The following is a 26,054-nucleotide window of genomic DNA, read 5'->3' as shown; positions in this document are numbered from 1 at the left end:
GACACGGGGTGCCCCGCCAGGCGGCACAGCACGGTCCCTGCACCGGGAGCCCCCGGGCGCAGCAGTGTCCCCTGCACTGCGGACACTTGGGTGCAGCACTTGACACATCTGTCACCCGGCACGGCGCTGTCCCCCGCACTGGGGACCCCCAGTCACGGCACTTGGCAGCCCTGTCACCTTGCACAGCGCTGTCACCTGCACTGGGGACACCTGACCGTGGCACTGGCTGTCCCCTGCAGCGGGGATATCCAGGCACAGCACTGTCACTCTGCGTGGCACCTTCCCCTGGGGATACCTGGGCACCGATGCCACCCCGCACAACACCCAGGTACTTCTGTCACCCCTTAAAGCACTGCCCATTGTCCTAGGGACACCCAGGTACCCCTGTAACCCCGCGTGGCACTGTCCCCTGCACTGGGGGATACCAGTCACCCTGACACCCCACACGGCACCGTCTCCTGTGCCCACCTGTTCGGCTCCAGCACCGCAGCCTCCCCGCTCCAGGGGCGCCTGTGCCCCCGGCACAGCTGCCCCCCTGCCCGCTGCCCCCTCCCGAAGTTGCCCTGCCCAGCCCCTGCTGTCCCCACGGGTGCCCGCTGTGGCACGTGCCTGGCATCCACGTCCCAGCCTGGCCCCACTCCTGGCTGCCGCGGAGGCTGCGGCAACCAGCGGTGCCAGGGCAGAGTGGGTGGCAGATCTGGGTCGCGGCGCCGGCCGGGGCTGGCCCAGCCCGGTGGCACCGGGGGCTTCGTGGGTGCTCCTGCTCGCCCCGCGGGGAAGGTTTTGGGGGTGCCAGCAGCCTCTCCCAGGTGCCGTGTGCCGGGCGCTGCCCTGGCCCCCAGCCAGGAGGAGAAGGAGCAGAGCACGGATGTGCCAGCGCCGGGAAATCCTCCGAGCTAATCCCACAGGAGGGGAGGCCCCCGGTGCCCCGGCTGTGCGGAGTACCCGGGGAGGGGCACCAGAGCTCTGCACCCCAAAGACCCCCTGGAACCCCGTGGGCGATGAGGCCACCCTCAGCTGGGGGTGTCCGGGGCTTGCTGGGGGTGGTCCGGGATTTCGGGGCTCCCCAAGGCACTGGGGCACTGGGAACACCCCGACACCCCACAGGACGTGCCCTTGCCCTGAGTCACGGGGCGGTTGCGCGGTGCCGTGGCACCTCCGGCCGGGAGAACCGCGGCAGCTCCCGGAAGGATGTGTGGGGCCGGGCTGGCACGGGAACGGGGGACCCGCGGGGGGGACACCAGTCCTCGGGTGAAGGGACCCGCCTGCCCGCAGGGCCGTGCCCGGACCGTGCAGGTGCCCACGGCCCCCGCAGCTCCTCGTTCCCCTCCCGGCACGTTCCCGGTGATTATCCGTGACTCAGCTGCACGTCTGGACTGGGAAAACATCCCCGCGCACGGCGCTGCGGCACACGGCGCTGTGATGCTCGCCTGAAATCCTGATCCCTCAGGAATCCCCGGGACCGGAGTGGGGCTGGGAGGGACGGGACAATCCTCTTGGAGTCTCTCTGTGGGGTCCCGCCGTGAGGCTGGGAACCCGGCACGGGGGGGTCCTGGTGAAGGTGCTGTGAGCAGGGACCCCAGGCTGGGCACAGCTGGGATATGACTGCGATATCCCGACTCTGGGACCACCCATGGGGAGCATGGGCCACCAAAGCCACCGGGACAGGGGGGTACTGCAGCTGACGTGAGCCGGGAACGCCCCCAGAGGCCGGGTCTGTGCCTCGGGGGGCTCTCTGTGCACCCCGTCACGGCAGTGCCCGTGCCAAACAAGTCCATGGCACGGAGGGGGCATCTGAACGCCCCTCAAGGTTGCCACATGCCACCAGATTCACCCCAAACCCTGCACCCCCTGCATCCTGCACCCCCCAGGGTCTCTACCTCTCAATCCAGATCTGCCCCATCCCGTCGTGCGTGGACCCCCGTGGGGTACCCCCAGCGGCCGTGGGGTGCCCGGAGTGTCGGGGGGACACACACGTCACCCCGTCCGTGCCATCGGCTGTGCCCCTGCCCTTCCCTTGCCGTATCCCCCCAGATGCACCCCCTGCACTCCCCCCCCCACTTCAACAGCCGCACGGGGGACGCAGTCTGCATTTCCCTCCCCTGCTCCCGGGGGCAGGAGGCAGCGGAGGGCCGGTGCCGGTGCCGGTGCCGGTGCCGGTGCCCGGTGCCCGGTGCCGGTGCCGGTGTCGGTGCCGTGGCCGTGCCGCGTGACGCTCGCCCCGCTTCCCGCCCGGCGCCTGCGTGCCGAGGGTTTATTTTTACTCGGGGCTGGAGCCTTGTTTACCTTGTTGAACCTTTTCCAGGAAAAGGGGGGGGGGGGGGGCGCGTCTCCGCCGGGAGCGGGGGGGTCGTTCTTGCATATCACCCCCGCTGCCCCCAGGCTGGACACCGGGGGCTGCCACGGGACAGGGCCCCCAACCCTGCACCCCCAGCCCCACTTGAGCACCCCCAGACCCACCGTGGGGCTGCAGCTGTCCTGTGGGTTTGGGGACACTGGGTCCAGCTGTGTCCCCGTGTCACCCTACACACATCGAACCTCAGTTTCTCCACCCGTAACTGTACTTCGGGGGGCAACCAGAGGTACTGGGTGCCACCCAGTTTGGGGGTCCTGCACCCCTGACCCCCCTTTCATCCATCCCCAATGACGGCACTGTGGGGAAAGGGTGGGGCAGCCCCCCCCAGTGCTGTTGTGGGGGCCAGGAGAGTGCTTGGAGGGTTGGGGTTTTGGGTGGTTTGGGGGTGTTTTCCTGCAGGGAGCAGCCCTGGCTCGGCCCCTGGCTCTTGGCTGGAGCAGCAGCTCCCGCTGCCAGAATCGTCCTCCCTCCCCGGGAACGGGAAAAATCGGGGTAAACAAGGCATTCCTGGCCCCGGGCGGGGCACCCCACGGCAGGTGGGGGCACCCCAAGACAGGCGGGGACACCCCATGGTGTCCTGGCGCTGCGGAACGGGGCAGACCGGTGTTGGGGTGCAGAGAGACCCCGGGAAGTGCAGGGTCTGGGGGTGCAGGGTGCAGGACTGCAGGAGTGCAGGGGATACAGGGACCCCCCCCAGGAGGGTGCAGGACTGCACAGATTCGTGGACGTGCGGGATTTAGGGATGAATGCACCCCGGGAGGTTGCAGGGACCCCCAAAAAGGAACGCAGGGTCAGGGGGTGTAGGAACCCCACGAGGATTCAGGGGTGCAGGGCCACAGGAGAGGTGCACTGAGATAGGGTTCGGGAGTGTCAGGACCCCAAGAGGATTCAGGGGCCCAGAAATTGGGGTGATACTGTGACATGGGGGTGCAAAAGGGGTGCAGGACCCCTGGGGGAGGCGGGACCCCCGTGTATTCATCATGTAGGGTGGTCTGGGGAGGACCCCCAAGGGGAGTAGCCATGGCAGGTGGGGATCCCTCTCACCTGCCCCCATCCCCCAAGATCTCACCTGCGGATGTTTGTGTTCCCTCTGCAGCCTTGGGACCCCACGGGGGGGGCGAAGGGGGGTAGGGGGCGGGACAGCACCGGGAGCTCCTTCGGCCTCCAGATCCCCCACCTCAGACCCACCGCCTGGGAACCCTCCTCCCCTTTCCCGCTCCGCTGTAACCCCATGTTTGACCTTCCCAAAAGTCAAACCTGTGAGGAAGTGGGGAGGGGGCGACCCCATTAGCCTCCCCCCCCCCCCCCCCAACCCACAGGTCACAGAGAGGCCACGGCGTCGTGCCCCGCGGCCGGGTTGGCATCTGTGCCAACCCATGTGAGCGGGCTCCCTCCTCCTCCTCCTCCTCCTCCTCCTCCTCCTCCTCTCGCGGGGAGCCCTCTCCATGCGCGTCACGTGGCGCTGGCATGTGCGCCCTGCTCCATTTTTAGCCCCAGCAGCCTCCCTGCTGCAGAGCCATGTGCGGGCGGGCGCCGGCCGGCACGTGGGCCTGCCGCAGCGGGGATGGCACCGGCCCGGGCACCGGCACCGGCACCGGCACCGGCCCCGGCACCGGCCCGGGCAGGACGGGCACGGCGGGGACACGGCACCCGTGTGCGCGGATACGGACTTGTGTGTGTGTGTGAGCATGGCCAGGCGTGTGTGTGAGCATGGCTCTGTGTGTGTGTGTGAACATGGCTTTGTGTGTGTGTGTGAACACGGCTCTGTGTGTGTGTGTGTGTGTGTGTGTCTGTGTGTACATGGCTCTGTGTGTGTGTGTGTGTGCGTGTGAACATGGCTCTGTGTGTGTGTGTGTGTGTGTGTGAACACGGCTCTGTGTGTGTGAACATGGCTGTGTGTGTGTGTGTGTGTGTGTGTGTGAACACGGCTCTGTGTGTGTGAACATGGCTTTGTGTGTGTGTGTGAACATGGCTCTGTGTGTGTGTGTGTGTGAACATGGCTCTGTGTGTGTGAGCATGGCTCTGTGTGTGTGTGAACACGGCTCTGTGTGTGTGTGAGCATGGCCAGGCGTGTGTGTGAACATAGTTCTGTGTGTTTGAGCACTGTCATGTGTGTGAACATGGCTCTGTGTGTGTGTGTGAGCACTGTCGTGCATGTGGACATGCCTCTCTGTGTGTCAGCATGGTCACACGTGTGTAAACATGGCTCTGTGTGTGTAACATGACCACGTGTGTGTGTGAACATGGCTCTGTGTGTTTGAGCACTGTCATGCGTGTGAATGTGTTCACACGTGTGTGAACATGGCTCTGTGTATCAACACAGCCGTGTACGTGTGTGAGCACAGCCACACACGTGTGTACAACCACAGCCATGTACGTGTGTGAGCACAGCCACACATGTACAACCACAGCCATGTACGTGTGTGAGCACAGCCACACGCGTGTGTACAACCACAGCCGTGTACATGTGTGAGCACAGCCACACGCGTGTGTACAACCACAGCCATGTACGTGTGTGAGCACAGCCACACGTGTACAACCACAGCCGTGTACGTGTGTGAGCACAGCCACACGCGTGTGCAGCCACGGTTATGAACATAAGAACAGCCGTGCATGCGTGTGCACGTGACCACGCGTGTGTACAGCCATGGCTCTGTGTGTGTGTGAGAATGGCCACACACGCGTGTAAACACAGCTGTGTGCGTGTGAGCACAGCCGTGCCGGGGGACAGGCACTGCCACCCCTGGAGGTGACCACAGCCACATGTGTGGATGTGCACAATCCCACGGGGGGGACAACCACAGCCCCCCCCCCCCCGCGTGTCTCAACAACACCCGTCCATGTGCACACGCTGCTGGGGACAGCTGCCGGCAGGGCTTGACGTGACCCGTGGCACGGCAGGAACCTCGGAGGGGCTTCCCCAGTGCCACACCGTGGGGGTGGCACCGCCGGTGTGACCCGGGCACCAGCACCAGGGGCGCCGCGATGCTCGCAGGGGGCTGGGTGAAGGGGAATCTCCCCCCCCTCGCGTGTGTTTGCGCGTCCCTGAACGCCAGCTCTGCGGAGAGGCACGTCCCCCACGTGTCCCCTGTGCGTCCCCAGCACGTGCCACGCGTGTCCCCTGTGTGTCCCCGGTGACACGGCCCCGTGTGCTGCGGGGGGGGGGGGGGGGGGGCGGAGTTTCAGCCGGGAGAGGGGGAAATGATCCTCCGTGTGTGTGTTTGTGTACGTGTACATACATGTCCGTGCGCGCCCGTACGCGTCCATGCGTGCGCCGTGGGGCTGCGGTCCGGGCTGTGCGTGTGCACACGCGTGTGCATGGGCGTGCACACCTGTGCTCTGGCGCTGCAGTCGGGGGTGCAGGGGCTGCAGCCGCTCCCCGCAGGGGGACACGCGTGTGCGTGTGCGTGTCCGTGTACGCACGAGTGTGCTGGGGCTGCAGCCTCTGCAGAGGGGGTGCTGCGGACTTGTGCGTGCGTGCGTGTGCGTGTGCACGTTCTTGCACGCGTCCGAGAGCTCTGTGTGTGCGGGGAGCGGGGGTTCAGCCCCCGTGGGGGGGTTCAGCCCCCGTGGTGGGGGGGTGTGCGGCCGTGGTGAGTTGCGGACCCCCCAGAATCACAGCACAGCCGCCCGCTCTCGGCCCTCCCCGCGTGGGGGGGGCTCGTAGCGGAGGGTCCCTTTGTGTCGTGTCCCATCCCCCCAGTCCGGAGGTCTCCCAGCCCCGCCGTGTCCCCTCCCGCCGCGGGACCGGCCCGTGACCCGAGACCCCCCCCCCCCCCCCCAGCGGAGAGCCGGTACCGCCACTCTCGGGGGGCCCCCGAGCGGCCGCCCCCGGTACTGCGGCGCGGGACCCCCGCCTCACGCGTGTCCGCGTGTCGCGACCACCCACCCGTCCCCCGTCCCCCTCGCCGGCCCGGGGGAAGCGGCGCGGGTGGGCACCGCCCCGGGGGTCCCCGGGCGGGGACCGGCCCCGCTCCTCACCCCCGGGGATCCCACCGCCCCCACCGCCCGCCGGCGCATGCGCGCCGAGCCCCGTCCGCCGGTACCCCGGGGTCCCGTGCCCGGTACCGACCCCCGCCCCGCCGCCCCCCCGCGCGGCTCATCCCCGCGCGGGTCCTCCCCGGGGCAGGGGCCGCTCCGCGCCGATGCCCCCGGCGGCCCCCGCGCCGCCGCCCCGCGGTGCCGGCGGGCGGTAACGGGGCCCGGCCATGCGGTCCACGGCGTTCCGGGGGGGCGGGCGGCGGCGGCCCGAGGGGGCGGGCGGGGAGGAGGAGGAGGAGGAGGGGGAGGAGGGGGAGGAAGGCCCCGCTCCGCCGGCCCGGCGGCCCCGGGCCCCGCCGCCGCTGGGGGCACACACGGGCCGCGGCTGCGGGGTGGCGGAGCGGGAGCGGAGCGGGGCCGCGGCGGGGCCGGCGGCCGGCGGGGGCAGGGCCGCGGCGGGGGATGCGGGCGGGCTGCCCGGGGAGGCGGCGGCGGCGGGGCCGGGAGCGGGGCCGGGGCCGGGAGCGGGGCCCGCGGAGCCGGGGAAGCGGCGGCCCGCGGCCCGCGCAGCGATGGGCGCCGGCGGAGGGTCGCCCGGGCAGGCCGCCTGCCTGCGGCAGATCCTGCTGCTCCAGCTGGACCTGATCGAGCAGCAGCAGCAGCAGCTGCAGGCCAAGGAGCGGCAGATCGAGGAGCTCCGGGCCGAGCGCGACACGGTACGGCGGGGGAATGGGGGGGGGGGGGGGGGGGGGTGTGGGGGGGGCACCGGCGGGACCGGGGAGGTGGGCGGGAATGCGGCGTGGAAGGGGTTAACTCCCGCCAAGGTTAACTCCTCCTTGGGTTTAACACCCCCCCCCCCCATCCCCCAGATTTAACCCACTCCCCTCTGGGGTGACCACCCCCCCCTCAGGGTTAACTTCTCCCTTAGGTTTAACTTCCTTCATGTTTAACCCCCCCCCCCATTATGGGGTGACCCCCACCCTAGGGTTAACCCTCTCTAGGTTTGACACCCTGCTAAGGGGTGACCCCCCCCCCCAATGGGGTGATCCCCACTAAATTTAACCACCCCTAGCTTTAACACCCCTCCCCTAGAGTGATGCCCCCCTCCCCTTAGGGTTAATGGCTCCCCAACACCACCCTGGGGTCCCTGGGATTGTGGTGGGATTCTGCCCCCCAGCAGGAAAGTTCTCACTCCCCGTGACACCCACGGGGTTAATGCTCCCCCCCTTTTGGGGTGGGGGGGTTAATGCCCCTCTCTTTGAGGGTTGATTTCATTTCTCTTTGGGGGTTAATTCCATCCCCTCAATGCTTCATTTACCCCCCCCCCCTTCCTGGGGTAATACCTCTCTATTTGGGGGTTGTTTTCAGCTCTTTTTGGGGGGGTTAATTCAGTGCCCTGCCTGGGGGTTAATGTGCCCCCTTCTTTGGGGGTTAATTTCACCACCTCCTTGGGGGTTAATTCTGCACCCCATGGGACTTAATGCCCCCCCCCCCACCTTTGAGGGTTAATTCTGTGCCCGCCTTTGGGGTTAATGCCCCCCCCCCACACACTTTGGGGGTTAATGTCCACTTCTCTTTGGGGGGTTAATTCTGCACCCCATGGGGGTTAATGCCCCCCTCTTTGAGGGTTAATTCTGCACCCCATGGGGGTTAAAGCCCCCCTCTTTGAGGGTTAATTCTGCACCCCATGGGGGTTAAAGCCCCCCTCTTTGAGGGTTAATTCTGCACCCCATGGGGGTTAATGCCCCCCTCTTTGAGGGTTAATTCTGCTCCCCTCGAGCGTTAATGCCCCCCTTTTTTGGGGGGGTTTATGTCCCCCCCCATAGGGGTTAACGTCCGTGTCACCCTAGGCCTTAGTGCACCCCCTGGGGGGGTTAATGTGCCCCGCCTGGCAGTTCACCTGCTGCCCCCGTGGCACCGCAGGGGTTAATCCGTCCCCTTGGCTGTTAATGCCCCACAGCGGGCCTTACGGTTCTCCCCTCGTGGTGGAGGCCCCTTGGGGGTTAACGGGGGCCCCTTGGGGGTTCACGTGCCTCCCTTTTGGGGGTTCACGACCGCCGCTGGCACCGCAGGGGTTAATACCCCCCCCCCTTGGGTGTTGCTGTTCTCCCCCCGTGGCACTCCAGGAGTTACCACCCCCCCCTTCTTTGAGAAGTAATTCCCTCAGTGGGGGCACCTGCCCCCTCCCCGAGGTACCCGGGGGGTACGGAACCCTCCGGGGGTGGGGGGCTGTTAATGCCCCCCCCCTCCCCAAAGGGTTAAACACCCGCCAGGGGCAATTCTGCCCCCCCCAGCCCCACCCCGGAGGTCTCTGCCAAGCGCAGGGCCGGGCTCCCCCCTCGGGGGTCGCGGGTGCCCCCGGGGGTCGCAGCCCCCCCCCCCCCCCCCCAGACAAAGCGGCGGGGGCACAAAGGGCGGGGGCGGGGCGGGGGTTAACGGGCCGCCGCCCGTCACCGTGGCGACGGTTCCGGGGGGGGGCGGCTTAAAGGGGCCGCGCCACCGCGGGCAACCGGGCGGGACCACGGGGCCACCGGCGAGGTCGCCCTGCTGCTCGCCGCGGAGGGGCTGCGCCCCCCCCCACCTCGGGGATTTGGGGGCGCTCACAGCCGCGAGAGGCTGGCAGCTTTGGTGGGGTCCCCACGGCTGAGCTGTGCTGGTCCCCCCGCCCCCGACACGTGTGTCCTGTCTGTGTCACCCCAGAGATGCCGTGTGTGACCCCACCATAGGTTGCCTACTTGTACGCCCCCCCCCCCCCCCCACGTTGCCCTACCTGCGTTGTCCCCCCCCCCCATGGGTTTTGTGTCACCCCACAGCCGTGGGTCGCCCCCTTGCCAGCCCCCACGGCCCCGTGGCCCTGTGCCATCCGCGGCGCTGGCCGTGCCCAGCTGCAGTGGCGGTGCCAGCCGTGGGTGGCCCCGCTGGTGGCAGGAAGGACGGGGACACCCCACGTGATGTCACCGCAGGCAACGCCGCGTCCCCCAACATGGAGGAGCCACTGCGGCAAGGCCGTGGTGGCACTTCAGGGACTGCCCTGGGCACAGCCTCCCCCGGGTGACACTGCTGGGGACATGGGACCGCCACACCCTGCGTGCACTGGGCTCTGCTCCCCAGAGCTGGGTCCCCCCCCAAAGCCACTCCTTTTGGGGGTGCTGGGACCCCCCTCTGCAGTCCAACCCTTCTAAACCGTGCAAGCCCTGGCTGGGGGCAGGTGACCGTGGGCAGGGGCCACCATTGCAATCCCCCCTTGCCATCCTGCATCCTTGGGGAGGATGCACAGAGGGTGGGACCCCCAAATTCTCTGGTTGGTGCTGCATTCCGGGCCAGGTTGGACAGGATTTGGAGCAGCCTGGGATAGTGGAAGATGTCCCTGCAGCAGGAGAAGCAGCTGCAGAGTGGCCATTTTGTGCCACTGGACACGCAGTGGCAGCTGCCCCCGGGGTGCCCACGGGGGTGACCCCACCCCGAGGTGAGCCCTCCCTCACCTGCCTTGCAGCTCCTGGCGCGGATCGAGCGCATGGAAAGGCGGGTGCAGCTGGTGAAGAAGGACAGCGAGCGGGAGAAGCACCGCATCTTCCAGGGCTTTGAGGTGGATGAGAAGCCGGAGGCAGAGGCATGTGAGAAGCTGCCTCTGGAGTGTCCCCAGGACCTGCTGGAGCCTCCCCCGACCCTGCAGCCCAAGCACTTCCCCTACGGCAGGAACGGGAAGGGGCATAAAAGGTACAGAGTGCACGGGGGGCTGTGTGGGGAGAAGGGGGGACACTCCCTATGGCTTCACCCTCTGTTTGTGGGGGCTGGCACTGCCCAGCGGCCTTTGAGGTGTTTGGAGAGGCCACCCAGCACCAGGAACACATCTCTGTGTCAAGGAGAACCTCAAGAAAGCCTGTGTGGGGAGTGCAGGGTCCCAAAATGGCTGGGGAGGCCCCTCTGTGGGCTGCTTAAATCTGGCCCTGGTGCAGCAGCCCTGGTTTGGGGGTGCCAGGAGCCCCCCACAGCGTCCCTGGTGCAGGGCGAGGATCCGTGTGCCTGGCTCAGCTCTTCTTCCTCCTGCAGGAAGCCAGCGTTTGGGAGCACGGAGAGGAAGACGCCTGTTAAAAAACTAGTGTCCGAGTTCTCCAAAGTGAAGAGTAAAACTCCAAAACACTCCCCGGGGAAGGAGGAATCGGGCGGCTCCTTGGCTGAAACTGTTTGTAAACGAGAACTGCGGAGCCAAGAGACTCCGGAAAAACCCCGGTCGCTCCTGGAGACCCCACTCAGAGCATCAGCCCCGCCGAAGGGCCCCGGCACCCTCCCCAAGGAGAAAGGCTTTGCCAGCGAGGCCGACGACCTGCCCTATCTGTCCACCACAGAAATGTACTTGTGCCGCTGGCACCAGCCGCCCCCATCGCCGCTGCGGGAACCTTCTCCCAAAAAGGAGGAGACTGTAGCAAGTAAGGATGGAGAGAATGATGGAGAAGCTGCTGGGGCTGAGCCAGCCTGGGAGCAGGGCTCGGCACCCTCATTCTGAGTCTGGGAAAGGGCTCCCAGATTCCCATAGGGAGTGCCCGGGGCGCTGGGAAAGGTGCCGTGCTGCTGGCTCCTTCCAGTGCGGTGGGTGCCGGCTCTGGGCCCTCCCAGATCTCATCTCAGGCTCACCCTGCTCTGGGCAGGGCTCCTGGCTGGCGTCTGTTGCAGCAAGCGGTGAAGCAACTTCCTCTGGGTGGGTGGGAAACGCGTCTCTGGCTCGTGCCGTGGTGACACAGCACCGGGGTCACCTGCTGTCCCCAAATCCGCTGCTTGTCCTGCCTTGAGCCCAGCGAGGCTGGTGCCGGCGATGGGAGCTGGGCTGTGCCAGGTGGCCCAGCACGGACAGAGCCTGGCACGTCCCTGGGGGTGGCTCAGGTTTGCTCGTGTGCCAGGCCGAGGGACTGGAGATGAGCTCTGCTGTCCCGTGGCAGCTCCCACTGCTGGCTCAGGGTGGGGGTTTGGGGCATGCCAAGCCGTGCTCCAAGGGGAAGGACGGGCAGGAAGGGAGTGGGGAGGGGGTGGGATGGAGCAGGGGCTGTGGGGATTCTGGTGTGGGGTGACACCCTTCTTGCCCTGCAGTTCCGTCTTGGAGGGACCATGTCGTGGAGCCCCTGAGAGACCCCAACCCCTCGGACCTCCTGGAGGTACGTGAGCCATCGGAGCTGGCGGTGCCACAGGGGCTTTCCAGGCTGTCCCACACCCCCAGAGCTGGTGGCATTTCATCCCCTCGTCCAGCATAAACCCCATCTGTGGTAGGGAGGCTGAGGTGGGGGGTCTGGCCCCGGGATGATGCACTGATCCCTGCCCGGTGTCGTTGCAGAACCTGGATGACAGCGTCTTTTCCAAACGGCACGCAAAGCTGGAGCTGGATGAGAAACGAAGGAAAAGGTTGGAGCAAAGGGAGCAATGGGGGTCTGGAGTGCCAGTGTCAAGGGGGAGGGTCCCGGGGTGTCACCCAGAGCAGGGGGCAGGGCAGGGGGCAGCTGCGGTGGGCACCAGCAATGCTGCAAGAGGAGGGATGCTCTCACATCACTGGCAGCCAGTGCAGCCCCTGTGATCACCTTCGGGGAGTCTGGCACTGCCCGTGGCTCCTCACTTTCCCAGCCATCCTGTTTTCCAGGTGGGACATCCAGCGGATCAGGGAACAGAGAATCCTACAGCGGCTGCAGCTCCGAATGTACAAAAGGAAAGGGATTCAGGAGTCGGAACCTGAAGTTACCTCATTTTTCCCTGAGCCAGATGATGGTGAGGCTTGGGAAGGGGGTGTCGGGGGTGGGGTGGGGGTGCAGATGAGGGGTCTCACACACTCTGGTGTCTCTCCACAGTGGAAAGTTTGCTCATCACCCCTTACCTGCCCGTTGTCGCCTTTGGCCGGCCCTTGCCCAAACTGGCCCCACAGTGAGTACCGGGGCCGGGAGGGGACGGGGCCGGGCCGGTGTCACTCCTGGCAAGGCACCCTGCCCCATTTTGGGTGTGGATGGTGCCATTTTGGGCCGGGGCGGCGCTGCAGTGACACCAGCTGTGCCCGCAGGAACTTCGAGCTGCCGTGGCTGGACGAGCGCAGCCGCTGCCGGCTGGAGGTGCAGAAGAAGCAGACGCCGCACCGGACCTGTCGGAAATGAGGGAGATGCTGGGAGCTCCAGACTCCTCCGGGAGATCCAGACACCTCCAGGGGCTCCAGACTCCTCCGGGAGCTCCAGACACCTCCAGGAGCTCCAAACACCTCCGGGAGCTCCAGACTCCTCCAGGAGATCCAAACACCTCTGTGAGCTCCAAACTCCTCCGGGAGCTCCAGACACCTCCAAGAGCTCCAGACACCTCCAGGAGCGCCAGACACCTCCGGGAGCTCCAGACACCTCCAGGAGCTCCAGACACCTCCGGGAGCTCCAGACACCTCCAGGAGCTCCAGACACCTCCGGGAGGCTCCGTACGTCCTCGGGGGCTCTGAACACCCCTCTGGCACCAGAAGCTCTGCCACGGCCGGGTCGCGGCCGGCTGCCGCCTGCTCCGTGCTGACGGGTGGTTTCGTTCTTCTGCGATCCCCGTTCCGTTCGTTTGGGTTTTGGAACGTTTCCCGGACCCGTCCCCCCGCGCTGGCACCGGCTTCCCGGTGCCACCGGCCCAGCAGCTGCACCTCCACAGCCCCGTGGCCTTGGGATCTGGGGCTCGTGGGATCACCAGCACCGGATCCCGTGTCTGGGGATGCCTCATCCCCCGGGACTCGCCCGCTGCTGCCTTCACGTTGTGTTTAGGCAGAAAGCAGGATAAAGGGCGGATTGTGTCGGAGCCGGCTGGGAGCTGGGAAGCACCTGGGATTCTCTTTTGGGAGGTTCCCCCCCCCTCTTTCGTGGTTTTCCTCTCTGGAGCGGGGTTGGCAGGGGCAGAGGGGAAGAGTTAAAAAGCAAAAAGAAATTTTTTCTTTTTTTTTTTCTTTTTTTTTTTTTTTTTTTTTGTGAAATAGAAACCCTGTGCGCACAATTTGGGGGGTTTTAATGGTTTTTTTAAAAACGTAATTTAAATGTTTTGAGGCGGGCGAGGGGTTTGCTCTGAGGGGGGGCCATTATTGCCTGTCCGAGCCCCTGGGTGCTGCTGGACCCTCTTGGTGCTGGATGGGTGGGGAGGGGCTCCATGTGTCCCCCTTTTTCTTCTGTTTTTTCTCCCCATCTCCCTGTTTCTCCCTATCTCCCTATCTCTCCCCTTTTTCCACATTTTTTCCTCCTTTTTCCCCCTCCTGCACTGAGCCTGTGCCCCCCCCAGTGTTATCCCCCCCTGCCCCCCTCTCTATAATTAACCCCGAGCTTATTGAACGCCGGAAAACTCGTTTACAAAAAAAAAAAAACAAAAACAAACAAAAAAAAAAAACCACAAAAAAAAAAAACCTTATAAAAAAAAACTTTAAGAAAAACAAACTTAAAAAAAAAAAAATTTAAAAACCCGGAAATTGTTAAAAAATCGACAAAGTTCTAAAACCACCGAGTTCTAAACAAACGTTGCGGGAGGGGGTGGGGTCACTCGCGGACACGCCCGCTCGCTGGTTTTATTTTATTATTTTTTACTGCTTTTCGTTGTTGTTGGTTGTTTGTTTTTTTTTTCCCCTTTGGTTTTTGTTTTTGGTTGTTTTTTTTTTACAATAAACACGGAAAAGGCCGCTGGCTGCTGGTGTTTCCCCCCCCCTCCCCATTTTACCCGCTCTCTGGTGCGGTGACGTCATTTCCGCGGAGCTGTGACGTCAGCGGCGCGCGCGGCGCGCGCGCCCCCTGGCGGGCGGCGGCGGTACCGGCGCGGTACCGGCGGGGGCCGCGAGCGCCGCTCCCGTGGTGCCCCGCGGCCAAGATGGCGGACCGGCGGCGGCAGCGCGCCTCGCAGGACAGCGAGGACAGCGAGGGCTCGGCGGCCTCGGACAGCGCCGCGTCCGCGCCCGGCTCGCCCCGCTCCGCCCGCTCCCGCTCGGGCTCCGGATCCCGCTCCCGCTCCCGCTCCGGCTCGCCCCGCCCGTCGCACCGCCCGCCGCGCGGCGCCGCGGGGGCCCTCGGCGCTGGGCCGCGGGGCCGCGGGGCCGAGAGCGCCGCTGGGGCCGGGGGGAAGAGCGCGGCCGAGTCGGAGTGTGTGAGTGAGGGGCCGGGCGCGGCGCGGGGACGGGGGGCTCTGGTGTCTGAAGGCGGGGGGGACACTGAGGACCCAGGGCCGGGAGGGGGCTGAGGGGAGGCTGCTGCTCTCTGGGGGAATCAGGGCGAGGCTGGGGACCCTGGGGACACGAGGGAGGGGCTGAGGGACGTTCTGGTGTCCGGGGGCCCCGAGGGGAAGGCGGGGGGGACACTGAGGACCCAGGGCGGGGAGGGGGCTGAGGGGAGCGTGCTGGTCTCTAAGGAGGGCCTTGGGGCGGAGTGCGAGGCCTGGGGGGCTCTGGTGTCGGGGGGCACTGGTATTAGGACCTGCGGGGTGTGGGGACACTGGGGACAAAGTGGGGGGGCGGGGAGGTGAGGGAATACCAGTCTGGGGAACTGGGGGAATTGGGCTGAGCCCCCCCATAACGTGTGCGGGAGAGCTGGGCTGGGGCAGCCTCAGGTGGGGTGGGCACTGCAGCCCCCCAGGAGCAGGCGAGGGGCTTTGCTCTGGCTCCGTGTGTGCCCTGTGGCTGGATCTCCCCAGCCGGAGATCCTGTCCCTGCTCCGGGGGTCCCTGCAGCAAGGGCAGCTTGGGCTGGGTGCTGCTGTCTCCCTCCCCCCGTGCAGTTCAAATCCAGGTGCAGTTCCCTCCTGGTTTGGGTTCTAATGGTGGTTATTTCCAGCTCTTTCCTGTTTTAGGTTCCAGGGCTGGTTATTTCCAGCTCCCCCTGACTCTCTGGGTGTTTTGGTTTGTTTTTTTTTTTTTTCCTGGGTTTATCTTGTCACCTTGGTTAGGTTGCTTGTGCTCTGGGGTTGTTTTTTCTGTACAGTTGGGTTGATCTTTGTCTTTATGCTGGAATCATGGAATGGTTTGGTTTGAAAGGAGCCTTAAAGCTCATCCAGTTCCACCTTCTACCGTGGGCAGGGACGCTTTCCACTATCCCAGTTTAATCCAAGCCCTGTCCAACCTGCCCTTGGACACTTCCAAGGACGGGGCAGCCACAGCTTCTCTGGGCAGCAGTTTTGCTGAGCACTTTTCCTGCTCTGAGCTGTTTGCTTCTTCCAGCCCCTTCCCTGAGCTGGGTCCTGCTCGGCCTCTCTTTGTTATTCCCTGTTCTTGCCCTTTCCCTGGCTCTTGGTTGGCAAGGGGGGGATCCTGGCTGTCCTGCCACTGTCACTTTGTTCCCTGGAGGCCCCCAGCACTGACAGGCCGTGCTTTGCTCTCCATATTGCCCCGCTGTAGCTGCTCTAGAAGGTTCTTGGAACCTTAGAAAGGCTCTGGGAGCCTGGAATTTGTTTCTTCTTGGTCACTGGAGCTGAACTCCCAAGGGTGGATGCAATAGGGTCAGGGACAGATGTTGCTGTTATTGTGTGTGGGATCATGGGATGCTGTTTATTAGGACAAAAAAGCAGCTGTTAGGAAAAGGTGTTAGGGTTGTAGATACTAAGAAAGTATGTTCTGAGGGAATTTTTTTTTTCATGGAAGGGGTGGCCAGGCACTGGCCCAGGCTGCCCACAGAGTGGTGGAATCCCAATTCCCTGAAGTGTACAAAAAGTGTGGATGTGGCTTTTGAGGACATGGTTTACTGGTGACGTGGGGTTGGTGCTCGTTGAAGGTTGGACTTGATCTTAAAGATCTTTTCCAATCTAAACAATTGCATTATTCTGTGGTTTTCTGAATCCATGATTCCATGTCACTAGGACCTGGCTGCTGCCCTCCCCTCCTCTAACACCCCTCACTTTTCTCTCTCTGCAGGAAAGTGAGGATGGCATCGAAGGAGATGGTGAGTGATGGCTCTTGGGCAGGGTTGTTTGTGTGCAAAAAAAGTAAAAACCAGACAAAACAGCTTTTCCAACAATCCCGTGGTTGTTGCCACACCAAATATTCACTTGTAGCAGCAGGCAAATGTGGGCTACAGGGATGGTCCCAAACTCTTCCCTGCTCCTCCTGAGCAGGCTGTGGCATTGATCCAGGGTGGTGCTGGTGTCCAGATTCCCTCTGGGAGGGGTTTGGTCCCATGGCAGAGGAGCCGTGTCCAGCCCTGCCCTGACCCCACCTCCTTTCCCTCCCCACAGCCGTGCTCTCTGACTATGAAAGCGCCGAGGACTCGGAGGTAAGGCTGCTCTCTGTCCTGCTGAGCCCCTGGTTCACGTGGAATTTCAGCACAAACCCAGTTTGTGTCCTTGGATCTCTTCCCCTGACCCTCTGTCTCCTGAGGAAGTGGCCTCCCCCACTCCCAGCCCCTGGCACTGGGACCAGTGTCACTGTGCTGCTGGGGAGGGTGCAGGGCCAGGATGTGCAAGGGAAAACCCTCCTGGCTCCTCACACTGGGAACTGGATTTGCCCTGGCCAAGAAGGGCGTGGGAGGAATGTGGGATGCTTGTTGGGTTTTAATTAGTTGGAATTCAAAAGCAAAGTGGTGGTTGGGAGCATCCCAGGGGCTTCCCTCTGTTCTGAGGGAGCAGCTGGAGGGGGGATGCACTTTGGGAATTAGGAGGTGTTGAAGGAATCCCATCCCACCCCTGCCTGGGGGCTGCAGGTTCCCCTGGATTTTTAGTTCAGAGCTCTAAAGTTTGAGATTTACAAGGAGTTTAGGGAAGTTCTGGTGTCTAAGAATTATAGTGAAGGCTTTCTAAGGAAAATCCATCTGTGTTTTGGGAATCCTGAGGGAAACAGTGGCTAGAGAACATCCAAACCACCAGGCAGAGAAAATCCAAGCTGTTTATTTGGGAATTAATCTCAGTTTGGGAATTAATCTATGGTATTAACAAGGAAGGAGCACTGCAGGCTGCAGAGGTGTTGGGGCAGCTCCCAGAGCTCTTCCAGCCCGGAATCCCTCTTGGAGGCTCCCAGTGGCAGCGGGGTTGTTGCATCACTGCCGTGCCAGGATGACTCTGTTCCTGTACCTAAAAATAATGCCCAGCCTGGGCTTCCCCGGCGTAAACACCGGGAGCAGCCGATGTGCAAAGGCTGTGTTGAAAGAGGAAAATGGAGCAGGGTTTGGTTAATCACCCCGAGCTATTTTTAGTTCGGCTCCAGCCTCCGGAGGCTCCTGGGGGTGAAACCAGGTCATGCTCCTGAGCAGAGTGAGTCAGCTGAGGAACTCCAGGGAATTTGGAAACGTGGCCCTGGCTGGATCCGGGCCCTCAGTGTGGAAGGAAGGGCCTGAGATCACCAGTCTTCCCAGTCTGCAGGAGCCTTTTTGGAGTGGTGGGATGTCACGTCTTTGTGGGGCAGCTGATCCCAGCTCTATTCCAGAAAGCCTGTTGGATCCTCCCTCTCTTGAGAGAGCTCGGGTTTAACTTTTGCTTTTTTCCTGTAAAAATACGGGGATAGGAAGAATTTTAGGAGCTAATCATCTGCTTTAGAAGAGTCATGTCTAACAGCTGGGACAGGGATCTAACTCCAGAACTGAGGGAATTTCTGGGCAATCTGTTTCTGGATCTGACTCCAGATTTGGGGAGATTTCTGGCAGATCTGTTGGTAACGGAGCACGTTTGAGTCATTGGGTGTCTCCCAGGCAGAGGAAGAGGATTACAGCGAGGAAGAAAGCTCCAAGGTGGAGCTGAAGCAGGACAGCAACGATTCCTGCGAGTCGGCGGCCAGAGGGGAGAAGGGGAATGAGAAGGTGGATCCCAAGGGAGCGGTGACGGGCGAGCGGCAGAGCGGGGACGGGCAGGTGGGTGTCCCACGGCTCCGGGCTGGGGGCTGGCAGCAGGACTGCTGCAGTGGTGAGAGCTCCCTGCTTCTGACAGGAGAGCACGGAGCCTGTGGAGAAGAAAGTTGGGAAGAAGGCTCCCAAGCACCTGGATGACGATGAGGATCGGAAGAACCCGGCGTACATTCCACGCAAGGGGCTCTTCTTTGAGCACGACCTCCGAGGGCAGACGCAGGAGGAGGAGGTCAGGTATGTGAGTGTGCCCCTGGGGCTCTGGGAGGGACAGGCCAGCTTCCAGGCCAGCAGGACTCCTTGCTTCAGTGGGATGCACTGGGAAGGTCTGCACTTCCGTTACCTGCTCTGTGTCCTGCCAGGACACTTCAGCTCTTTGTTTTGAAGGAGAGATGCAAAAAAACCATAAAAAAAGCCTCGTGCCAGGCAGCAGTGACTCTTCCAGCTGCTTTTCCCAAATAGCAGTGGGTCACCAGCAGCTGCTGGGCAGGAGGAGCGGGAGGAAGGAGGGATGCTGCCTCCTGTGCATTCCCTGCCCCAGGAAAGCTCAGGCTCTGTGTGTGGAACTGATCGAAACTGCCACATCTTGACCTGACAGCCCCTTGCTCCTCCCTGTGTCCCTTTCCCAGGCCAAAGGGTCGTCAGCGGAAGCTGTGGAAGGACGAGGGGCGCTGGGAACACGACAAGTTCCGTGAGGATGAGCAGGCCCCCAAGACCAGGCAGGAGCTGATCGCGCTCTACGGATACGACATCCGCTCGGCCCACAACCCCGACGACATCAAACCCCGCAGGATGCGCAAGCCACGGTGAGCCCCAGAGCCACACCAGGGCCTGGAGTGTCCTGGGGAGAAGGACCAGGTCTGGAGCTCCAAAGAGTGAAAGCTCTGTCACGTGGGACCATATGCCTGGGGTTTCTAGATGTGCATGCTGGGAAGCTGTTCCCTGACAAAGTGATTCTTCCCACCCAGGGGTTTCTTTCTAATGAACTGTTCTATTTTTCTCCCTCAGGTTTGGCAGTCCCCCTCAGCGAGACCCCAACTGGTCCAACGAGAGGCCCCCCAAGCCCCCGAGGCACCAGGGCGCCAAGAGCCCCTCGGCTCCCCCACGGTCCTTCAACAGCCGCAGCTCTGCCAGCACTGGCAGGATGCCCCCTGCCAGGAACTACCCCAGGGTGGGGGGCTACAAGGAGACCCGTCCAGGCTACCGGGCTTCGGAGGCGACTGTCCTGCACCGGAATGGGGAACAAGCCAAGCAGGAGGGCGGCTACCGCGGGAAGCACGCAGAGCAGAGTCCATCAAGGGACACGTCCCCTGAGCTGGAGGTGGGACATGTCCACGGCAGCCCTGGGAAGGAGGAGGGGGCTCTGGAAAACCAAGCCACAGGTGCTGATGCTGTGCAGCCACCACCAGACAGACCAGTTGAGAAGAAATCTTATTCCCGGGCAAGAAGGACCAGAGTCAAGGCTGGGGAGGCAGGGAAGCTGGCTGAGGAAGTGCCTGCTTCTGAGGGGCTGGCTCCCGTGATTCCAAAACCCACGCCAGCCGAGACCTCCCCCCCGCCAGCCAAGAGCAACTGGGAGTCACCCGTGGAATCCAGCGTGGATGGACTTGAGCAGGAGATGACCCAGATGAACCTGACAGAGCAGAACTGGAGCCCGGGGCAGTCCCAGTTCATCCCGCCCCGGGAGCTGAGGGGTAAGTTGGGAGCAGCCTCCTGGTTTTCCAGCAGCCCAGTGCCTCCTGATCTGTGCAGTTGGTCAGAGCTGAGCTGTCTATGTCTGAGCCTTGTCCCAGGGTGGGTGCAGAGTGGTGGTTCTTGCTGAGAAAGTGCTGCAGCAGAGAAAAAGGGAAATGAAACATTTTTGTGTAGGTGAATGGAATTGGGGCTGGGAAGGACAGAAGGGATCCTTTCCCTGTGATGTGAATCACAGCACGACTGACCCCTGCTGCAGGAGAGCACGAGATAATGATCAATAATTGGGCTCTGTGGTGTCCTGCTCAGGGCAGAAAGGAACTTCTTCCTGTTTAGCAGCTCATTTCCTGTCACTGGGATTTGGTTGCCAATAGCCAAGGCCTGGCTAGGATTGGCAAATCCTTTTGTGCCTGGGAGGAGGGAGGGACATGGGACAGAGTTACTCTGGTGCCAGCTGAGGACAGCTCCAGTTGCGCATCCACAGAGAGGTCATCCAGGTATAATTATCCCTTTGCAGAATTAAAGTCTGTTCTGGGAAGTGTTAGAATCTTTCCCGAGGGGAGTAAAACTGGAGCAAGGAGAAGGAACCGACTTGCTGCTTTCATAAGCGTCTGAGGTTGAGGTCGTGGAACCAGAAGTCATTTGGTACTGATGGGACTGTGAAGTCTGTGAGAACAGACCCCTGGACAGGCTGGAAACGTCACAGTGGGATGAGAGTTCAAAAGTGCTTAGATTGTCTGGTTTACGTTTTTTTTTAATGCACAAAAATGAAGCATCTTCCCAAATTTCCCACAGGCCAGCTCCTGGCTGCAGGTACACAATCATGTTCTGCTGTGAGAAGGCTGATGACTCTGCTGTCCTTTTTGTGTCCCTAGCAGAGGAGGGGAGGAGTTATTCTGGGAAGCATTTGGCTCCCATCTGTCCATTCTGCATCCCTCTGCCTGTATTTGCACTGTCAGTGATCCATGAGCACTTCCAGTGTTTGTTTTATCCATTTTCACTCCCCTGGAATCACTGTTGATCACCTTGGCACTGTGGTTTTTAGCCAAGGCTTAAAATTCACTTTGCTGTGAATTGACATGAATTCAGTTTGCTGTTAGAATCCAAAGGAGCCTGTGATAAAAGTGTTTACACCCTGCAGAGGGCTTAAACTGCAGCTTCAGATCCCACATGGATCCTTGATCCACCTGGAAGAGATCTGTGTCCCAGCAGACTCAGAGCTCAGAGCAGGACCTGAGTTTCAAGCTGGGGCTTTAGTTTTGAAGCAGGATTTAGGCGTTGCTGAGCACCTTGAATGAATGTGCAGCAACAAAACAGCCTCTAATTTGTCCCAAAATATTTAAAATCACTGGGGCGATGAAGTCCAAAGGTTCCATGTCATGGGAGCGAGAGCTGAGCCGCAGCCACGCCCCCGGGCGAGGCGGCTCCGGCCTGGGAACCAGCACAAACCACAGTAATAACCAGTCTGTTCCTTCCTCAGGTCTTCCCAACCATATGCACGTGGGAACTGGGCCACCACCGCAGTTCAACCGGATGGAGGAGATGGTAACGCGTGATCCCGGAGCGTGACTCGGGCTCCGCGGCGCGCGGGACACGGGCTCTAATTGTCTTGGGGTTGTGGTGATTTACAGGCTGCCTCAGCCTTTCCCTTTGTGGGGGTGTTTGGGGGTGACCCAGGGGAGGTTTGGTGGTTGGGGGTGTCGGGTGGGTGCCTCACAGCCCCCCTGATCCCTGGACTCTCGCAGGCGGTGCCGGGGGGCCGGGTGAAGCGCTACTCATCGCAGCGGCAGAGACCCCCCGTGCCGGAGCCCGCGCCCCCCATGCACATCAGCATCGTGGAAGGGCACTACTACGACCCACGTGAGTGTTTCCTTCCTGCTCCTGTGGCTCCGTGTGTGCTTGGAGCTGAGCAACTGGAGCAGGGATCCCCCCCCACTCCTCTTGGGGTTGGGACTTTGTCTTCTCTTTCGTTTGTTGTAGTGGCACTGTGTCCTCTCATACAGTGTCTAAAAGGCAGCTGGGAGCCTGCCTGGTTGTGTTTAAACCCATGGAATTACCCTCAGTGTTATCCCCTCTCGATGCCAGGGCTCTTAGGACACCCCAATTCTTCCTGAGAACTGGGATTTAAATTGAACTTTAAATCAGGTCTTTGACATTTGAGCATGGGGAGAGCAGGACTGGGGATGGATTAGGAATTCCCTCCAGCATTTAAAGCGTCAGAGAAGAAATTCCCTGAGTATTTTCTAAAGGGAGTAGGAGGCTTTTCTTTAGGGAGCATGTCACATCTGTAAGCCCGGGAGCCTCTGTGTGCCGTGGGAGCCCTCGGGGCCTGCTGAGCTGTGTGTGCCCGGCTGCCAGGGAATGAAATTCCATGGAGCTTTTCCTCACAGCCTGTCATGTGTTGTTGCAGTACAATTCCAGGGACCAATCTACGCCCACGGTGAGAACCCAGCCCCGCTGCCGCCCCAAGGGATGATTGTGCAGCCGGAGATGCACCTCCCTCATCCAGGTGAGGAGCCAGTGGGACACCCCTGGACCTGGGAAACAGAGATCTTTGTTCTCCCACAGCCTCTGTCACAGGGGGAATCCATTTTCCTTAATTTCTATAACATGGAAGAGACCTGCTCCTTCCTGCAGTGAGGCTGAACCAGTATTAGTTTTAAGGAAAGAAAAAATAGGTGTTTCTGGAGCTTCCAGCCTGTGCAGGACAAGGGGAACTGAGCCTTTGGCAGCTCCCAGCTGGATGTTTGCAGGTCCCTGTGGGGCCTCAGCAGCTGGGCCGCTCCCTTCCGTGGGCACTGGGCTGGTTCCTCACTCCCTGGCCCTGTAGCTCAGGAAAAAGCAGAACTGGGAGCTGTCGAACACGTTCTCTGCTTGCCCACACAAATTGTTTCCCGCAGTGGAGTTGCCATGTCTGGTTCCGGTGAATCCGGAACTGGGGAGGGGGCTGTGCTCTGCTGCTCTGTGTCCCTCCCCAGCGTGGGGCTGCAGGGAACCCTTGGAGCAGAGCGTGCTCCTTCCTGCTGCTACCCAGGGACGCTCTGGCTTTTTGGGTGACACCCGTGTGCTTCCCATCACCTCCAGGTTTACACCCCCACCAGACGCCCCCTGCCATGGCAAACCCCGGCCTCTACCCCCCACCAGTGTCCATGCCCCCGGGCCAGCCCCCGCCGCAGCAGCTGCTCACTCCGACTTACTTCTCCGCCCCTGGAGTGATGAATTTCGGGAATCCTGGCTACCCCTACCCCCCTGGAGCTCTGCCCCCTCCGCCCCCTCCTCATCTCTATTCCAACACGCAGGTAAGCCGGACGCGCCGCGGCTCCTTCCCAGGCAGGAGCAGGTGGGATGTTGTGGAGCGTGGGGTGTGTTCTGCGAGGCGTTCCTGGGAGAGGATGTGGAGCAGCACAGCTGCTCCATGGGGAAAGGCTGCTGTCATCCCAGAAAGGATTGTTCTCGTGGCTCCTGGGCAGCTCCCTAAGCGTGGCAGGCAGTGGGTGAAATCCTGTCCGGGGGGGTATGGAATTGAGGTGTTCCCTTATGGAGCAGGGAAACAGCCTCTCCAGGGCTGAGCCAAGGATACTTTGGGAATGGCTTTGGAAGTCAGTTCTGTTTGAGATAGAGGCTGGGAACTGGCTGGTGTGAGCAGCAGGGGGATGGATTTTCGTGCTTCATGGCCCAACTTGGTATCTAAGGTTGCTGCCAGGCAGCGAGGAGGCAGCTTGGATTGGGTCCCTGAGGAGGCAGATCAGTTCAGATTCCTGAGGAGGCAGATCAGACCAGATCCTGTAGGGACATGGGTCAGATTCCTGTGAGGAGGCAGATTGGATTGGATCTCTCTGAGGATGAGACCAGATCTTATCCCTGTGAGGGGGCAGATAGACCTGATCCCTGAGGAGACAGATCAGACCTGATCCTTGAAAAGGCAGATGAGACCAGAGCAGACCAGATCCTGGTGCCGTGGCTGGAGCAGGGCTGACACGCTGTGACTGGAGCAGGGCTGACACGCCGTGGAAGGCTGGAGGAGCTGCATGTTCCCTGAGCTCCCAACCTTCCCTGCCCTTCCCACTGCTCCAGCTGATCCTGGCAGGACCTCACCCTGCTTTGAGGGCAATTTCCCCCGAGGCTGCGGGGCTGGGTGTGCAGGGGAGCTGTGTCCAGGCAGAAAAGCTGCTGTTGAGAAGTTCAGGCATTCCATGGACTGCAGGGTGAGGGAATCCCATCTGCACAGGCTGTGTCCTGTCCTTGCCAGAGTGGGGGCACGTTGGTGAGGGGTGGAGACTCACAAGGGGCCTCGGGAGCTGATCTCTGGGGGGCACAGCCCCTCTTGGCTCTGGCTGGGGGCAGCTGTCCAGCCCCAGTGGGTGCCAGGAGGGGCTCACAGGGCCCCCCAGCCCGGAGCTCTGATCCTGCTGCTCCTGCAGGCGCAGTCCCAGGTGTATGGGGGGGTCACCTACTACAACACTGTCCAGCAGCAGGTGCAGCCCAAGCCCTCCCCGCCCCGCCGGACGTCCCAGCCTGTGACCATCAAGCCGCCCCCTCCAGAGGTACCATCCCCTCCCCGCTGCTCCTTGTGTGTGTGTGATGTCACTGGTGTGTGTGAGGCTGCAGTTCCCCCTCCCATCCCAAAAAAATAACGTTGTTCTTTTGTAAGGGGAAATCTTAAACTGTCTCATCTCTGACCTGTCCCAAACCTCAGCTTCTCGTTGCAGGTGGTAAGCAGGGCTCCAGTTAATTTGAGTTACTTAAATCTTTAAAACTAAAACCACGTAAAAAGTAAGTCTGAAGTTGACTTTTTTTTTATTTTATTTGCTCAGGGTAGAAAACAGGACGATTTTGAGAGGGAAAAATCCAGCCCTGGCTGGAGGAGCTAGGAGGCAGGGAGTTCTCTGGAAGGATAAACGTTGGGAATTCAGCAGATAATTCAGGCAGTAGAGTTAAAGGTTTTTCAGGATGCGAGTGCATCCTGAAATGGTCTCCTTGCTCCAGTGCTGTGAGCTGTGCATGTGTGAGCGTGCTGGAATGCCATGTGTGTTTTTGGTTTCCCTTTCCATACCTTCTTCACATATGGGAGCCAAGCAAGCCCAGGCCCGGGCAGGCATGTGCCGGTGGGTTCCTGTACATGGGGAGGGCTGAGAAGTAAATTGTCTCGTGGAGGGGCTCTGGAAAGGCCTCGTGGTGGAAAAATCTGGAACCATGAGGAGAGGTTGGCACAGGGGGCTGGTTGTGCCCAGAGAGGCGGGTGGGGGCGTTGCCAACCAGGGTGGCTTCTTGCTGGCAAGACCCAGCCATAGCACTGTTCCGGGGCCCTAAACCTCTGCTGCTCTTCCCTCTTCCCCCCTCTCAGGACAGCAAAGGTGAAAAATCAAAGGAGAGGAGCAACACGTAGGGACACGGCCACAGGAATCCCAGCACCAGACTCGGCCCCTCGGCGAGGAGGAAGCTGCTCCTTGGAATGGCTCCTTCCCTGCGCGGAGGTGAGGCAGCGGGATGAGCCACCTGCACTGTGCTCAGGACCAGGCACTTCCCCCGTGGCCCGAGCGGTGCCTTCCCAAAATCCACCTCGCTGCTGCCCACCCCCCTTCTCCCCCGTGCTGGGGCCGCCAAAGAACCAACCCCCGAGTCGGTCCTTGGCCACACGTTCTCCCAACTTCTCCCCGTTACGAAATGTTCCCCGCTCCCTCCTGAGATGTCAAACTCCGCTGGCTTGATCGTGGTCTCTGTTTTTATTTAAGGAATGAAGCAGCTCCTTCAGTAAAGCTGATTTGTTTCTTTTGGGTGTTTCGTTTTATTTGTTTGGGTAAGCAACAGTGACATCCCCCCCACCCCAGTTCATTCTTCATTTAAATTCTCCTTTTCAATTAGCAAGTTGATTTCTGCCACTTCTGGTGCAGGGGAAGGGCAATGGAGCCGTGGGAAGCTGTCAGGAATGCACTGCCTGGGCAGGAACCACTTAACTTAGGAGCTCCTCCTGATTTTTTTCTCAACAAACTGTTGGTAACTGTTGCATGTGAGCTCTCAGAGGGGAATCCACAGGGTAACCCCCATCCCTGCCACCCCCGGCAGCGCAAGGGGATGTTTCCACCCTCCCTCTGCCAAATCCACAGAGAGAGAGAGGGGGGGAGGTTTGTGGGCACCCAGCACCCCGACGCTGCCTGAGCAGCCCAGCCAGCACCCAAACCAGCTCGGCAGGGCCAGGTTTGCTCCCAGCACTTGGGTGTTGCTGCTGGGGCTGTGGAGGGTGTTGGA

At 61.6% G+C, this 26,054-nt stretch overlaps 2 protein-coding genes across 8 annotated transcripts; both read left to right on the top strand.

Annotated features, from left to right (window-relative positions):
* The first annotated feature begins 6,854 nt into the window (after positions 1-6,854).
* MSL1 (MSL complex subunit 1) lies at positions 6,855-13,284 on the top strand. Of its 2 annotated transcripts, none has more exons than XM_054000407.1 (8): positions 6,855-7,053; positions 9,831-10,054; positions 10,388-10,764; positions 11,420-11,484; positions 11,661-11,728; positions 11,961-12,085; positions 12,166-12,238; positions 12,372-13,284. In XM_054000407.1, the coding sequence occupies exons 1-8, from the start codon at positions 6,910-6,912 to the stop codon at positions 12,460-12,462; spliced, it is 1,167 nt and encodes a 388-aa protein (XP_053856382.1). In that variant the 5' UTR covers positions 6,855-6,909; the 3' UTR covers positions 12,463-13,284. The 2 variants fall into 2 exon arrangements, with proteins under 2 accessions (XP_053856382.1, XP_053856381.1); XM_054000406.1 differs by lacking the exon at positions 6,855-7,053 and adding an exon at positions 8,471-8,529.
* Positions 13,285-14,149: 865 nt separating this feature from the next.
* Positions 14,150-25,582, top strand: CASC3 (CASC3 exon junction complex subunit). 6 transcript variants are annotated; one of them, XM_054000398.1, is made up of 14 exons: positions 14,150-14,446; positions 16,202-16,229; positions 16,522-16,559; positions 17,967-18,125; positions 18,202-18,353; positions 18,746-18,922; positions 19,125-19,810; positions 21,289-21,353; positions 21,554-21,668; positions 22,219-22,317; positions 22,953-23,107; positions 24,230-24,352; positions 24,518-24,581; positions 25,153-25,582. In XM_054000398.1, exons 1-13 carry the CDS (start codon positions 14,174-14,176, stop codon positions 24,560-24,562), a joined length of 2,115 nt encoding a protein of 704 aa, XP_053856373.1. In that variant the 5' UTR covers positions 14,150-14,173; the 3' UTR covers positions 24,563-24,581; positions 25,153-25,582. The 6 variants fall into 6 exon arrangements, with proteins under 6 accessions (XP_053856373.1, XP_053856369.1, XP_053856372.1 ...); XM_054000394.1 differs by having other exon boundaries at positions 22,893-23,107; XM_054000397.1 differs by having other exon boundaries at positions 22,893-23,107; positions 24,505-24,520.
* The last annotated feature ends 472 nt before the right edge of the window (positions 25,583-26,054 follow it).

Source organism: Vidua macroura, chromosome 27 (assembly GCF_024509145.1).
Source record: "Vidua macroura isolate BioBank_ID:100142 chromosome 27, ASM2450914v1, whole genome shotgun sequence".
Classification (NCBI taxonomy): Eukaryota; Metazoa; Chordata; class Aves; order Passeriformes; family Viduidae; genus Vidua; species Vidua macroura.
Note: the sequence above shows the minus strand (reverse complement) of the source record. Positions and strands in the feature narration are given on the sequence as shown.